The sequence below is a fragment of the Oncorhynchus masou genome, chromosome 3 (genome assembly GCF_036934945.1).
Source record: "Oncorhynchus masou masou isolate Uvic2021 chromosome 3, UVic_Omas_1.1, whole genome shotgun sequence".
Lineage (NCBI taxonomy): Eukaryota > Metazoa > Chordata > Actinopteri > Salmoniformes > Salmonidae > Oncorhynchus > Oncorhynchus masou.
This window is the reverse complement of record NC_088214.1, coordinates 34,324,362-34,341,272: the sequence shown is the minus strand read 5'-3', so window position 1 is coordinate 34,341,272 and position 16,911 is coordinate 34,324,362. Positions and strand designations below refer to the sequence as shown.

Genomic DNA, 16,911 nt, shown 5'->3' with positions numbered 1-16,911 from the left:
TCTGTCAGTGTGTTTCGTCGACAACACCTCGCTTAATCAACACCGTTGCGATGACAAAAAGGGAAACACTGTTGGAATTTTGGTTGTAATATATTTTTACAAATTGAAAAGTGTTCCACACCTGTATGAACGAGTGGAGACTCCTCCGTTAGGCTTCGTCACTTTCCTTTCATCTTAACTAAGTGACAGGCTTTCGCTACTTCAAACTCCTCCGCTTGACTGTTCTGTGTTACTGATCTACCTGGGCCATGCCACACGGTGTTCATCGTTTCCTTCTACTCTTCTCTCCTTTCTCTCTCTCTCACGCACACACGCGCGCACACACACGCACACACACGTACACACACACACGCACGCACGCATGCACGCACGCACGCACGCACACACACACACACACACACACACACACACACACACACACACACACACACACACACACACACACACACTCTCTTTCTGGAGACCAGGCAGTGCTCTGATGCCAGCCTGTCCCTGTACTGTGCTCGCCCTCCCTGGGTTAGTAGTGTCCACTCCCTGCTAGCGTTGTACCGAGCCAGCCAGTCTGCTAGCTAGCCTCTTGTCACATCATCTTACAGTTAGGATATGACACAACCAGGCTGTTTGTCATAAAGGGTTATGACCTACAGCGACAACATTTTGACGTGGCTGTAACAGCCATCATAAAGTTAGAGCGCAGTATTGTGTTACCTGACTTTCTACAAGTCCTTCTTAATGTCTACATTTCCAGAGAAGAACTTGTCCAAGTTGTGTAAAGTTTTCTCTTCGCAGTCTGCCTCCTGTTCAGATCCTACCCTGTCAGCAGAGTGACACCACACTACCAGAGATGGACTAGGATCCATCATATGCCAGTACAGGGAAGAGTAAATGAGGACACTTTGACCTTGTGCCATGCCACCAATCATGCCATGAGGCCAAAGCCATGACCCTGACGGAAGGTGCCTGTCGTGTTACGTCACACGTTACAGACAACCCTCACAGTGGTCTCTCCCTCAGTGGAATGCCCCAACCTCTTACCAACCCCTCCCCTCCCACATCCCTCGTCCCTCTGCTCATCCCTCTCCCCCACTAAGCCGGACAGTCGTTGTGTCTGTTGATAATCATCATATTGTTGTTCTGTTATCTCCCTAACCGTCACATATTCACGTGTTTATTCATTGACCTCTTTCTAGTCACGGCTTTTGCTGAGTAGGTGGCGGGGTGGCAGGACAGGTTGCGTGCCAAATGGAACCCTATTCCCAATTTAGTGCACTACCATTGACCAGGGCCCTTAGGGTCATGTACAGTATAGGGAATAGGGTGCCATTTGGGATGCACGCCTAGATAGAATGAGTGCTGGGAAAAGACTAGTGTCTCCTCGTGTCAGTCATGCAGGCTTACCTGTCCACCAGTGGAGGCTGGTGGGAGGACGGCTCATTGTAATGGCTGGAATGGAATGAATAGAACGGTGTAAACAGATCAAACATATGGAAACCGCTTTTGACTCTGTTACATTGATTCCATTCCAGCCGTTACAATGAGCCCGTCCCCCTATAGCTCCTCCCACCATGCTGGCACGTGCACACATGGACGCGCGTGAGATCATGTAGGTACACACACACGCGCGCATGCACACACACACACACACAGGTACACACACAGGTACACACACACACACACACACACACACACACACACACACACACACACACACACACACACACACACACACACACACACACACACACACACACACACACACACACACACACACACACACACACACACACACAGAGAGAGATCTGTGGTGCCACATGTCTGGGCTGAGGGTCGGGCTGGCACCCCTACCATAAAGATCTGGCCCTGGATCTTCCCCCTCGCTCCCCTCTCTGTTCCCCCAGACAGGTCTGCTCCCGTTGGGGAAGTGGCTAGGAGCTCTGCGCCACACTGGGGGAGGGATGCCATAGTTGTGGTCAAAACCCATACAATTCACTGCCACTGACTGTGGTTATTTTGACCCATTTGTTATTGTGGCTGCACTGCAGAGTACGAGCCACAACACTTTAGGCGTTATTACCTCAGAAAAAGCCCTTGGTCGCCGGGCAGAATAGAAAGTAGGAAATAGCTCTAGCAGTGAATAAAGTGGAGTTGTTTATAAGAGGCTTGGCGAGGCCAGCGCTGGTATAAGACGCTGTCTCATTGCAACGCCATAAATATGAACTCTGTTTGGGCTACGGTGGTTGTGTTGTTTGTGGCAGTCTCCTTCATATGCACTCAATGTGGAACCACCCTTTTAACTCACTGCCCGACCAACCCTTTAAACGGGTAAACCGCCCCTTTAACTCACTGCCCGAGCAATCCCTTTAAAGGGGTTACCACCCCTTTAACTCTCTGCCAGACCAACACTTTAAAGGGGTAAACCACCCCTTTAACTCACTGCCCGACCAACCCTTTAAAGGGGTAAACCACCCCTTTAACTCACTGCCCGACCAACCCTTTAAAGCGGTAATCCACCCCTTTAACTCACTGCCCGGCCATCACTTTAAAGGGGTAAACCACCCCTTTAACTCACTGCCCGACCAGCCCTTTAAAGATGTAAACCACCCCTTTAACTCACTGCCCGACCACCCCTTTAAAGATGTAAACCATCCCTTTAACCCCCTGCCTGACCAGCCCTTTAAAGATGTAAACCACCCCTTTAACACTGCCCGACCAGCCCTTTAAAGAGGTAAACCACCCCTTTAACTCACTGCCCGACCAACCCTCTAAAGGGGTAAACCACCCCTTTAACTCACTGCCTGGCCAGCACTTTAAAGGGGTAAACCACCACCTTAACTTACTTGCCGACCAACACTTTAAAGGGATAAACCACCCCTTTAGCTCACTGCCCGACCAACCCTTTAAAGGGGTAAGCCACCCCTTTAACTCACTGCCCGGCCAACACTTTAAAGGGGTAAACCACCCCTTTAACTCACTGCACGACCAGCCCTTTAAAGAGGTAAACCACCCCTTTAACTCACTGCCTGGCCAGCACTTTAAAGGGTTAAACCACCACATTAACTCACTGCCCGACCAACCCTCTAAAGGGGTAAACCACCCCTTTATCTCACTGCCCGACCAACCCTCTAAAGGGGTAAACCACCCCTTTAACTCACTGCCCGGCCAACACTTTAAAGGGATAAACCACCCCTTTAACTCACTGCACGACCAGCCCTTTAAAGAGGTAAACCACCCCTTTAACTCACTGCCCGACCAACCCTCTAAAGGGGTAAACCACCCCTTTAACTCACTGCCCGACCAACCCTCTAAAGGGGTAAACCACCCCTTTAGCTCACTGCCCGACCAACCCTCTAAAGGGGTAAACCACCCCTTTAACTCACTGCCCGACCAACCCTCTAAAGGGGTAATCCACCCCTTTAGCTCACTGCCCAGCCAACCCTTTAAAAGGGGCTAAACTACCTCTTTAACATTGTTTAATATCGTGTTCATGACATGTTGTAGCTCTAGCCCTATTGCTGTAAACCGTGCAGTGCCACAAAAATGCAGGCGCTGGAGTTCTGTGGTGTACGGAAGCAAAACAAGCTAGGGTCATGCTATGTGTCCAGGACTCAAAGACTGCTTGACAAATCGCTAATCATGGCATCATATAAAAACTGATGATTACGACTTAAAGATATTTCACCATATCCCAGAGTTCTTTGAGGTGAGAGACAGTGAAGTCATAATGATCGCCACCCAGGGAGGGATGTTTGTGTCCTAGAACAGCGGACACAGCTGTCAGACAGTGGTCGAACACAAGTCGACCGTGATGGGACCGTGGTGACCACTTGGTGGAGTTCCCACCGAGTATTAGGTTTATGGTATTGGGTTTATTGTTTTCAAACTATATTCCCCTGATCCAGAAGATGGAGGAGAGGATCGACAATGTGATTTAACACAAAGACTACAGCCAGATCCGTTAGAAGAGAGACAGCGACAGAGACGAACTAAAGAAGAGCGTCTGGGCTTTGTCAGAGCAGTGCCTGAGAGGTGGACAATTGTCCCCGAGCGGTGTTTGGAGAGGGAAGTGTTTGAGCTAACAGCCGCGGAGAAACAGAGACCTGTTCAGGATCCGGGGTCCTATTCAAGCCAGATGTATCCTAGTCCGGTGTGGTTCAATAGTCCACTTCGTACAGTAGTTGTTTTTCTCTCATGTTCAGAAGTTGTTCTGGTCTCTCTAGTCTTGTTTCATTTCCCTGGAGGTGGATATAATGAAAACCTCTAATTCAGTAGAACACAGGATGTCCCCACAAAGTGTCGACCTAAATATCGAAAGGGAGTAGCCTGGATTGGCTCCCGAGAGAGTGGTCGTGAATTGTACTTTTTTTTTTATATAGATCAGCTAGTGATAGATGGTTCAGTTCTTACCAAGTCGTCTTGCTACAACCTTACCTTGGTGGGCAAGTTGCGAGCAGACTGCAGGTTTTTGTTTCAAACCAGCACTAACACTCCCGATTGAACTAGCAATCATCAAGACCTTGATTAGCTGAAGGGTATCACTACCAGAACAAAAGCTTGCACATCATTGCTTGGTGAACTAACGTGTTCCTATTGTCCTGGGTCGGCCTGCCTCCCTGTCTATCTAGCCCTGCTTTGAGTTGTTCGTGGCTGGTCCCTGCCTCCTGAAGACTACAGCTCTGTAACGCCGTAACCCAACCCTGCTGGCACGTAGTGGGGCTGAGTGCCCTGTGGTTTTCATCCCGCTGGCCAGGCCAAGCAGCCTGGTCTGTAACATACTGACACTGCAGCTCAACTCAACAGGGCTGAGGAGGGGAGGCTTTGAGCTGGTTACGGAGAGTTTCTCTCTCGGCTTTTTCTCTCGATCCCTTCCTCCGTTTCATCAATCTTTTTCCCTGTCGTTTTCTCTCCGTACCTCTGTTGAATTATTCTCTCTCTCTCCCTCTTTCTCTAGCTGTCTTGTGATTTAGACCTCTCTCTCATTCTCTCGCTCTGCTTCTCTTTCTTCCTCTACCCTTTTCATCCCCTCTCTGCCCCCCCCCCCTCTCACATTCTTGCTCCCCCCCCACTCTCTATCCCAACGATGTATTGTTTGACTATTATCCCCGGCCCCCTCACCTTTGACTTTGAACTTTATTAGTCTCCCTGATCGGGCGCAGTGACAGATGCAGCCCTGCCTGTCTGTCAGTCACATTCACACGACCTCAACTGTCTATCTGGTCACCTCACTGTGGCTGTTAAAGCAGAGACAGAATATGACTCATTGGACTCTCGATGTTCGTCACACACACACCCACGTGCACGGATATACACACAAAAGCATGTGCATGTACACACACACACACACACACGCGCACACACACAGCCATGCAGACAGTCACATATGCATGCACACACACACCAAACGCCAACGCCTGATTGTGTGTGTTCGTGCTTGTATGTATATGTGACTGTTTGCTTGTGATTATGCATTGCGGTGGAACATTTGAAATTTAGCCTTGTGGTTTTCTAGGGCCGTAGAGTGGAGAGTCCCTGGTGGGATGTCCCTGTCCCTAACAGCACAGCACACTGGTATTAGGTTATGCAGCTGTTGACTGGGAGAGATGACTGTTGTTCGGTTTCACTCCCTGTGTGTGTGTGTGTGTGTGTGTGTGTGTGTGTGTGTGTGTGTGTGTGTGTGTGTGTGTGTGTGTGTGTGTGTGTGTGTGTGTGTGTGTGGGGGGGGGGGTACTGGCGTGGCAGGAAAGTGTCTGATGGCGCACACACAAACATGCAAGCACATACAAACATTAACAAGATATTGAGTACTGTACTGTAGACGTGTACTGTAGACTGGACTGTATGTGTGTTTTGTGTGTTTCTGCTACAACAAATCTACTTCAAAGTGTGTTTAGTATCTTTATGTCATATTTTGCGAGTGTGTGTGTCTGTGTGTTTACATGTGTTGGGTTGGCACCGCGTCTCCCGTCTCAGTTTCTCTACAGTTGCTCTTTCATCTGCTGGCATGCAATAGAGATGACATCAGAACACAGAGACACAGAGAGAGAGAGAGAGAGAGAGAGAGAGAGAGAGAGAGAGAGAGAGAGAGAGAGAGACAAAGGTAGAGAGGAGCCTCTCTGACCTCTTTTCGGCACGGCATACTTGTGTTATTATTAGATAGACAGTTTAAATGAAAGTAGTACAAAGATAAACTTATAGTGCGTTTGAATTTTCAGTACCTTCGGAAAGTAATCAGACCCCTTGACTTTTTCCACATTTTGTTACGTTTGTTACGTCTAAAATGGGTTAAATAAATAAAAAATCCTCAGCAATTTACACACCCCACACCCCATAATGACAAAGTGAAAACAGGCTTTTCAAAATGTTTGCTAATTTATAGAAAATAAAAACAGAAATACCTTATTTTATACCCTTTGCTATGAGACTCGAAATTGAGCTCAGGTGCATCCTGTTTCCATTGATCATCTTTGAGATGTTTCTACAACTTGATTGCTCCAGAGACCTGAAAATAGCTGTGCAGTGACGCTCCCCATCCAACCTGACAGAGCTTGAGAAGATCTGCAGAGAGGAATGGGAGAAACTTCCCAAATACAGGTGTGCCGAGCTTGTAGCGTCATACCCAAGAAGACTTGAGGCTGTAATCGATGCCAAAGGTGCTTCAACAAAGTACTGAGTAAAGGGTCTGAATACTTTCAAAATATATATATACATTTGCAAAAAAATAAAAAATAAACTTTTTGTTTTGTCATTATGGGGTGTGTAGATTGATGAAGGAAAAAAACAATTAAATCAATTTTAGAATAAGGCTGTAATGTAACAAAATGTGGAAACATTCAAGGGGTCTGAATACTTTCTGAATGCGCTGTACACCTCACTGCCTAAATACTCTGTTTTGTCATTATTTTATGAACGTAATTGTAACCAGGCCCTGATGTCTTCTCCCCCCTTTCTCCCTCCCCTTCTTCCCCCTGCCTTCCCTCCAGACACCTTCCAGTACCTGCTCTCCTTCTCCCAGGGCCACCTATCCTCCCTGCTAGAGGACACATACTCGCCCCTCTCCCGGGAGGCCCTCCCCCATGTCAACGCCCTGTTCTCCTCCCTCTCCCTCTACATCCGCGGACACAACCTCTCCCTCGAAGCTGCCGTGGCCCGTTTCCACGACAACCTCTTCCCGCTCGTCTACGGGCGCCTGGTCAACCCGGGCGTGGGCGTCCAGGGTGGTTTGTCCGGCGAGCGGGGCGAGTGTCTCCGTGCCACACGGCAGGACGTCAACCCATTCGGCCCTCACCCCGAAATGCTCGCTCAGGAATTGGGGCGCACCCTGGGCGCCGGGCGAGCCTTATCCCTGGCCCTCGCCGAGGGCACCGAAGTCATGAACGCCACTGAACACGTTTCCTTCACCAAAGAGTGTTTACGTGGCTTGACCAAGATGCAGTACTGCTCGCACTGCCGTGGGCTGACGCTGATCAAGCCGTGCGTGGGCTACTGCCTGAACGTGATGCGCGGGTGCTTGGCGAGCGTGGCCGAGCTGGACGGGCCGTGGCGGCGGTATGTGGCGGCTCTGGAGGAGCTGACCAATGCTGTGGCCGGACAACACAGCCTGGAACTGGCACTGCTTGGAGTCAGAGGGCACGTGAATGAGGCCATACTACACGCTCAGCTCCATGGGCCCACGCTGACCGCTACGGTGAGTAGAAGCACACACCCACTGTGGTGTTAGCTGAGTGGTTTTACGTGAATGAGGCTAGGTGGGATGGAAGCGAAGCCCTTCAGTTTCTCTCGAGGTCACACGAGATAAACTTCAGTATTCAACGTTTGTCCAGGTCCCAAGGATCGCGGGTTCAATCCCGGTGCTAGGCACTCGTTTTCATTTGTTCTGTTTGAGCTTTTTCCCAAACCTTAACCCTTATCCTTAAACAGTTGGAATTGTTGCCTAAACGTAACTGTCGTGTTTTAATGCTTAACAGTCAAGTTTTCTTCCGTTTGAACAACCTTGACCCTTAACCTACTTTCACTTTACCCATAGACGTTTATCCCCCCCCCATGGACAAACGTTGCATAATGAAGTGAGTCCGGGAGATCTTGTTGCTATAACACCATTCATATGTCCAGTCTGTCTCTGGCTGCACCCTCAGGAGCAGAACCACCAGACGACCAGACTGGCTTTCTATGGTCTGAATACCACACTGCTCCAACAACCTTTACTGGGAACTTTTACTGTCTGACTACTGCCTTTACTGGGTCTCATATGGAGTTACATTTAGTTATACACTGAACTCTCTGTCTCTCTCTGTCTCTCTCTCTCTCTCTCTCTCTCTCTCGCTCCCTTCCTCTTTCTCTTCGCCTCACTGAGTTTCTATGGAGGGTGTTAGCCAACAGCTATAGTCTGTTGTGATGTGGTGTATTGGGAGTCTGGGGTTGCAGTAGGGAGAGACTGTGATTCAGATGGAGCATATGATCCTGTCTGGCTCTGACATGAACGACAGATATCTTGACTGAACTAGCGGAGAGGAAGGAAACTGGCGGAGAGAAAGAGCTGAGGTCCTTGAACTGGACATGCTGGGTTGCTTCTGTCTAAATTGCCCCCAGAGAGAGTGAAGTGGGTGAGTTGCCAGGTTTAGAGGCAGGGTCCGTCCAAGTATGCAGACCCAGAACCCGGGGTCTGGCTGCCTGCTTGGTATTCAAGAGGCAACACATGCATGCACTCACACACACACACACAGCCCAGCTAAGGGACAAATTGTTTCTGGCAAAGTGGCATGCCCCAATGGGGACAATGACTTTGGGTCCTCGGCTCTATACACACGCACAAGATACACACGCATACTCTATATGCACATGTACACACACACATGTACACACACACACATACACACACAGTGGACACACAGACACAATCACAATCCTCTCACACACACACGTTCCTACGTACAGTGGGGACCCAGGGCGTGTGGAACTGTAAGGGTAGCACAGAGCTCTGGCCTGTTTAAAGGACTGTCCCATGTCTTTATAGAACACAACTATAAAGACCCAAACCACACGACTACCTTTTAAACCCCCCCCTCCCATCCCCCCTCCCACTCTTCTCACCCCCATCTATCTATCCCTTCTTCTAAACATTCCTCTGTTCACCTCTATTCATTTTACTGTGAAAAGCAAAACAATTACAAAGTTGTGTACAGGGGTTTCTGGAAGATTCACTCTTGTTTTTCTTTTCCCTCACATATGTTTCTTGATTCATTCGTACTGTAGACTGAACTTCTAGACTGTACTGTAGACTGTACTGTAGACTGGACTGTAGACTGTACTATAGACTGTACGGTAGACTGGACTTCTAGACTGTACTGTAGACTGTACTGTAGACTGGACTTATAGACTGTACTGTAGACTGTACTGTACACTGGACTGTAGACTGGACTTCTAGACTGTACTGTAGACTGTACTGTAGACTGGACTGTAGACTGTACTGTAGACTGGACTGTAGACTGGACTTCTAGACTGTACTGTAGACTGTACTGTAGACTGGACTGTAGACTGGACTTCTAGACTGTACTGTAGACTGTACTGTAGACTGTACTGTAGACTGGACTTCTAGACGTGTACTGTAGACTGTACTGTAGACTGTACTGTAGACTGTACTGTAGACTGTACTGTAGACTGGACTGTAGACTATACTGTAGACTATACTGTAGATGTGTATTGTAGACTGTACTGTAGACTGTACTGTAGACTGGACTGTAGACTGTACTGTAGACTGTACTGTAGACTATACTGTCTAATGTACTGTAGACTGTACTGTAGACTATACTGTCGACTGTACTGTAGACTGTACTGTAGACTGTACTGTAGACTATTCTGTCGACTGTACTGTAGACTATACTGTAGATGTGTACCGTAGACGTGTACTGTGTACTGTAGACTGTACTGTAGACTATACTGTAGAATGTGCTGTAAATATGTACTGTAGACTACTGTAGACATGTACCGTAAATGTGTACTGTAGACTGTACTGTAGACTGTACTGTCGACGTACCAGTAGCTATGTCTCTGGGATTTCTGCCGACTTGTGTGTTATGTAGAGTTGTTATTAAATTAATTATTGTGATGCTGTGGTTTTACACTGGGAAGTTATCCCAAACTGTTTAGTAGTTGACTCACACACCATGGGCTCTCTCTCTCTCTCTCTTGCCATTCTCTCTCTAATCTCTCTCTTCTCTCTCCTCTCTCTCTCTCTGTCTTTCAGCTTTCTCTTCTCCCTCTGTTCTCTCTTCTCTCTCTCTGCACTTGCTCTCTCTCTCTCTCTATCTCTCTGCTCTCTCACTCTCCCCTTTCTCTCCCCCCCTCTCTAATCTCTCTCTTCTCTCTCTGCTCTCTCTTCTCTCTCTCCCCTCTGACAATTCAATTCAATTTGCTTTATTGGCATGACGATGACGTAGCAATGTACATATTGCCAAAGCTTACTTTGGATATTTACAATATGAAAATAATAAGAATCAAATTTGTCAACGGGACAACAGTAACAACAATAACCAAGGGCCAAAATAACTGTACATTGAACAACAACAATACACATACAGTAGAGGACATGTGCAGGTTGATTGGTCTGTCAGACACTGTCCCTCAATTTATGGCAGGCAGCAATGTAGTGTAAAGGTTTCAATAAGGGTTTCAAATTTGTAAGGGTTTCAATAAGGGTTTCAAATTTGGTAAATGACACTCTCTATAAATGTTTTATATTTTTTACATTTTGTCAGGGAATGCAGCTCTGTCTCAGGTGCTGCTGTTGTGCAGTGGTTGTACAGCCTTTCCTCTGCAGGGAGACAGGTTTTCCTGTGTCCACCCTTCCCCGCTCTTCTCTCTCTCTCTCTCTCTCTCTCTCTCTCTCTCTCTCTCTCTCTCTCTCTCCCTCTCTCTCTAATCTCTCTCTGCTCTTCTCTCTCTCTCTCTCTCTTCTCTCTCTCTAATCGCGCTCTTCTCTCTCTCTCTAATCTCTCTCTGCTCTCCTCTCTCTCTTTTCCCTCTCTCCTCTCTCTGCTCTCTATCCGCCCTCTCTCTCTGCTCTCTCCTCTCTCTGATCTCTCCCCTGTCTGTTCTCTCTCTGCTCTCCCCCCTCTCGGCTCTCTCTTCTCTCTCTCCCCTCTCTGTTCTCTGGATACATTTTTTACACATTCCCTCTCTTATTGAGACTGGGGAGATGAGGAAGTGACCTTTCTGGTCCCCACAAGGATAGTAAAACTGCCACCCTCCCATCCACTCAATTTATATCTTCTCCAAAATATGACAGACAGGCATCCTGGTCCTCCCCCCATCCACCCACACAGCCCCTCACTTATTTTAGACTATAAAGATGACCCCCTTGCATAGTGAATAGAATCCCTCTCCTAGTCCCACTGGCCATAGTTTCCATTATCTTCAGTCCCAGCAGTATGCTGTTAGCATTCCACCATAAGGCAGTAATGACAAGACAGGCTAAAACCATGGGGGGAGAAGGTAGACAACCACATTACACTGGCTGGCTTCATCCACACCACAGTTATTGATCTTTCTTATGTGTGTGTGTGTGTGTGTGCCTGTGTGTGGAGGGGTGTGTGTGTGTGTGTGTGTGTGTGGGGGGGCTGTCATATTTTGGAGTACATTTAAATTGCCTCTAGACTGTGGTTTCTCCCTCTAGTGGTTGAGATGAGGATTTGGGAGGGTAAGATGTTTCTAGATCTGTCTGACCTTAGAGAGCCTATTTATGTCTCTATTTGGTTTGGTCAGGGTGTGATTTGGGTGGGCATTCTATGTTTTGTATTTCTTTTTTGTTTGGCCGAGTGTGGTTCCCAATCAGAGGCAGCTGTCTATCGTTGTCTCCGATTGGGAATCATATTTAGGTAGCCTTTTTTCCCACCTATGTTGTGGGATCTTGTTCTTGTATTGTTGCTGTTGAGCCCTACAAGGCTGTACGTTTCATTGGTTTTCTCGTTCTTGTTTTTCCTGGTTTTCATTAAAGAACATGAGTAACCTACCTCACGCTCGAACGACGGACGTTAACGGACGACACTTAAGGACAACTCGACATGTTTTTCACCTTGGCAGGGAGCCGATCCCCGTCAACGATTGCCTGCTAACTCAGCAAGACTGATCTTCATTAGCTGATGATGTTGCTCTCTGACACACGGAACATTCCTCTCCTCCATTCAGCCCTCTTCCTTCCCCCCCACTCCTCTCTGTCTTTCTTTCCAGGTCTTCATAATGTGCTGATAGCAGCATTACCGCTGAGCAACACAAGCGTTCTTCTCACACGCACGCACACACACACACACACACACACACACACACACACACACACACACACACACACACACACACACACACACACACACACACACACACACACACACACACACACACACCATGGAAACACAGTGTAATTGTCAACCATCATGGCTCCACTATTACTTTAAGTATCCATGACTGGGATCACAGGGATTTCACAATTCGTATAGAATTTTCACAAATGGCATAATTTCTCAAATGCTGTTTTTAATGTCAGAGAGGCACTATGATATGGCTAATAGTCATCAAGGTGAAAGCGGCCCTAAAAGGATTGGACGCTGTACTCAGTTGAAATAGCAGAAACCAGCCCCTGGGAAAGTAGATGCCAACCTGTCCTAACCCCAAGTCACATCCTTGTCATTACATGACCCTTTCCCTTCATATCCCTCTGTCTCCTCTCCAACGCCCTGTGGCTTCATCTGGTGCCCACTAGACTGGCATGCCAACATACAATCCCCACCGTCCTCAAAAAGGAGCCAACTGAACAACCGTTAGTGTGCTTCTGGCATTGTTTTAATGTTGATAGGTCTATTGCAGTTCATTCATGGGATTTTGAGTGCAGTGGGTGCATCCACTGTGACTCAAATATGATTGGTGGTCTTTGGCGACTGTTCACTTCTTCTTTCTGGTTGTGTGTGAGCCTCAGATACAGGATCACACACAGCGGCATGATGGACTCAATTGACCTCTCTCTCTTTCCCTCCCCCCTCTCTCTATCGCTTGCTCACTCACACTCGACCCCCCCTCCCAACTCTCTCTCTCTCTCTCTGTCTCTCTCTGTCTCTGTCTCTGTGTCTCTGTCTCTCTCTCTCGGTCTCTGTCTCTCTCTCTCGGTCTCTGTCTCTCTCTTTCTCTCTTGTCTCTCTCTCTCGGTCTCTGTCTCTCTCTCTCGGTCTCTGTCTCTCTCTTTCTCTCTTGTCTCTCTCTCTCGGTCTCTGTCTCTCTCTCTCGGTCTCTGTCTCTCTCTTTCTCTCTTGTCTCTCTCTCTTGGTCTCTGTCTCTCTCTTTCTCTCTTGTCTCTCTCTCTCGGTCTCTGTCTCTCTCTCTCGGTCTCTGTCTCTCTCTTTCTCTCGTCTCTCTCTCTCGGTCTCTGTCTCTCTCTTTCTCTCTTGTCTCTCTCTCTCGGTCTCTGTCTCTCTCGGTTTCTGTCTCTCTCTTTCTCTCTTGTCTCTCTCATTCTCTGCCTCTCTCTCTCTTGTCTCTCTCTCTCGGTCTCTGTCTCTCTCTTTCTCTCTTGTCTCTCTCTATCGGTCTCTGTCTCTCTCTTTCTCTCGTGTCTCTCTCAGTCTCTGTCACTCTCTCTCGGTCTCTGTCTCTCTCTCTCTCTCTCTCTCTCTCTCTCTCTCTCTCTCTCTCTCTCTCTCTCAGTCTCTGTCTCTCTCTTTCTCTCTTGTCTCTCTCGGTCTCTGTCTCTCTCTCGGTCTCTGTCTTTCTCTTTCTCTCTTGTCTCTCTCTCTCTGTCTCTGTCTCTCTCTTTCTCTCTTGTCTCTCTCTCGGTCTCTGTCTCTCTCTTTCTCTCTTGTCTCTCTCTCTCGGTCTCTGTCTCTCTCGGTCTCTGTCTCTCTCTTTCTCTCTTGTCTCTCTCTCTCGGTCTCTGTCTCTCTCTTTCTCTCTTGTCTCTCTTTCTCGGTCTCTGTCTCTCTCTCTTGGTCTCTGTCTCTCTCTTTCTCTCTTGTCTCTCTCTCTCGGTCTCTGTCTCTCTCTTTCTCTCTTGTCTCTCTCTCTCGGTCTCTGTCTCTCTCGGTCTCTGTCTCTCTCTTTCTCTCTTGTCTCTCTCTCTCGGTCTCTGTCTCTCTCTTTCCCTCTTGTCTCTCTCTCTCGGTCTCTGTCTCTCTCGGTCTCTCTCTCTCTCTCTCTCTTGTCTCTCTCTCTCGGTCTCTGTCTCTCTCTTTCTCTCTTGTCTCTCTCTCTCGGTCTCTGTCTCTCTTTCTCTCATGTCTCTCTCAGTCTCTGTCACTCTCTCTCGGTCTCTCTCTCTCTCTCTCTCTCTCTCTCTCTCTCTCTCTCAGTCTCTGTCTCTCTCTTTCTCTCTTGTCTCTCTCGGTCTCTGTCTCTCTCTCTCAGTCTCTGTCTCTCTCTCTCGGTCTCTGTCTCTCTCTTTCTCTCTTGTCTCTCTCTCTCTCTCTGTGTCTCTGTCTCTCTCTCTCGGTCTCTGTCTCTCTCTCTCGGTCTCTGTCTCTCTCTTTCTCTCTTGTCTCTCTCTCTTTCTCTCTTGTCTCTCTCTCTCTCGGTATCTGCCTCTCTCTTTCTCTCTTGTCTCTCTCTCTCTCGGTCTCTGCCTCTCTCTCTGTCTCTCTCTCTCTCTCTCTCTCTCGGTCTCTGTCTCTCTCTCTTTCTCTCTTGTCTCTCTCTCTTGGTCTCTGTCTCTCTCTCTCGGTCTCTGTCTCTCTCTCTCTCTCTCTCTCTCGGTCTCTGTCTCTCTCTCTCTCTCTCTCTCTCTCTCTCTCTCTCTCGGTCTCTGTCTCTCTCTCTCGGTCTCTGTCTCTCTCTCGGTCTCTGTCTCTCTCTTTCTCTTGTCTCTCTCTCTCTCTGTTTCTCTCGGTCTCTGTCTCTCTCTTTCTCTCTTCTCTCTCTCTCTCTCTCTCTCAGTCTTTGTCTCTCTCTCTCTCTCTCTCTCTCTCTCTCTCTCGGTCTCTGTCTCTCTGTCATTAAGTGCATCCCATCCTCTGAGAACCTCTGCCACATGTATAGTTGAGGCCAAATATGTTTACAGTCGTGGGATTGGATGACAATCCACACAACAACAAAATCCAAAGCAACATCCGTATTTAAAAAAACAACAACAAAAAAAAACTATCATTTTGAAAATCACTTGTGAATAATTGAATGATTACAGGATTACAGCGGAGAAAAACAATGTCCCGTCAAGTTGTGACAAAGTTGGAGCGAGAGACTAAGACAGTTAAAGTTAGAGACTAAGACAGTCCACTGTAGTATATGAGGGGCTGGATTTGTCTTCGTCTCTCATCCTGTTTAATTAGCCCTGACAACACTTGGTATGCAATAAGAAGAGAGACAGGGATAGATACAGAACGGGAGCGAGAGGAGGAAGTGGAGAGGGAGACATGGACAGATGTAGAAAGTGAGAGACAGTGACAGAGAGGAGGAAGAAGAGCGGGAGAGAAGTCACGGGTGTTGGTTGTGGCAAGAGAGATGGGGAGAGTGGGTAAAGATGGAACAGAAAGCTGTCTCCTAGGAGAAGTGTGGGGAGACATCCAGGCCACAGGCCCGAATAGAGGAAACCCCAAGGGGTCATTTGGGGTCGCGGGCTGTACTCTACATGTACCATTCTTAGTCCATCATGGCCTCTTTCTTTCCAGTAAATCACATTTGGGAGCATATCAGACATTATTTTCTCTTTCTCTTCCATGCCGTACACTTCAGTCTGATGATATACAGTGCCTTGAGACGTTGTGTGACTGGCCTACACACAATAACCCATCAAGTCAAAGTGGAATTATGTAAAAAAAAAAAAAAATGCCATACATCAGTATATGTTGTAGAATGCTCAAGGGTGTGGGGTTTCCACCAAGTTCAATAACCGAACACGCACAAGGAGCACAATTACAATGCAAATGAGGAATTTTATTAGGGATATTCGCAACGGGTAATTGTACAGATAATTCTCCCGCTTCTTACACTCTTTGTGCAGTCCGCTTCCTCTTCTATCCCCAAGCACTCAATGGCTTTATGATCCAGCGGCTTGCCTCGTTGTGGCAGGAAGTCCATACAAGACTCGGGGGTGGAGCCAGCGGGCTGCATGATATCTTCCTTCAATCACCACTCACCTCTCTGTCATCTGCCACAATATTAATGAAACGTTTAAAGCTCAAATGTTTTGAGTCAATAAGTATAGTGTACACGGTGGACGTGTCATAATACCCATAAAACCTAGCGGTCAAACACAGGGAAAGGGTTCCAATCGTTTTTCCACCATTCAGTTTTCCCATAGGTGATTTTTAGAAACACTTCAAATAAGAGCTGTGTTTTGTGTAGACTTACCCCGGTGTGACGTTTTAATAACCGTGTAAATATTTATAGGACAAGATGACTTTTATCAATATATTTAGCTCCATTTACTCTCAGATAAATAAAAAAAATGCTAATTGGCATCAAAGTAGACTACAAATCCCTGCAAGCCCCTGCATGCCATCTTCACTTGACACCTTTGATAACAGGTATTGTGTACATTTGATATACACAGATTCAACCACAGATTCCAATACCTCTCAAAGAAGGGCACCTATTGGGTAAAAAAAAGCAGACATTGAATATCCCTTTGAGAGGGGTGAAGTCATTAATTACACGTTGGATGGTACATCAATACTCCAATTACTACAACGATACAGGCATCCTTCCTAACTCAGGCATCCTTCCTAACTCAGGCATCCTTCCTAACTCAGGCATCCTTCCTAACTCAGGCATCCTTCCTAACTCAGGCATCCTTCCTAACTCAGGCATCCTTCCTAACTCAGGCATCCTTCCTAACTCAGGCATCCTTCCTAACTCAGGCATCCTTCCTAACTCAGGCATCCTTCCTAACTCAGGCATCCTTCCTAACTCAGGCATCCTTCCTAACTCAGGCATCCTTCCTAACTC

General features: G+C 47.5%; 1 protein-coding gene across 2 annotated transcripts in view; it reads left to right on the top strand.

Moving 5' to 3' along the window:
- Positions 1 to 16,911, top strand: part of LOC135514935 (glypican-5-like) — a 220,082-nt gene that overhangs the window by 55,863 nt on the left and 147,308 nt on the right. For both annotated transcript variants that reach the window (XM_064938693.1, XM_064938684.1), the window contains exon 3: positions 6,978 to 7,681. In XM_064938693.1, the coding sequence (XP_064794765.1) occupies positions 6,978 to 7,681 (704 nt within the window). The remainder of the gene's footprint in view (positions 1 to 6,977; positions 7,682 to 16,911) is intronic.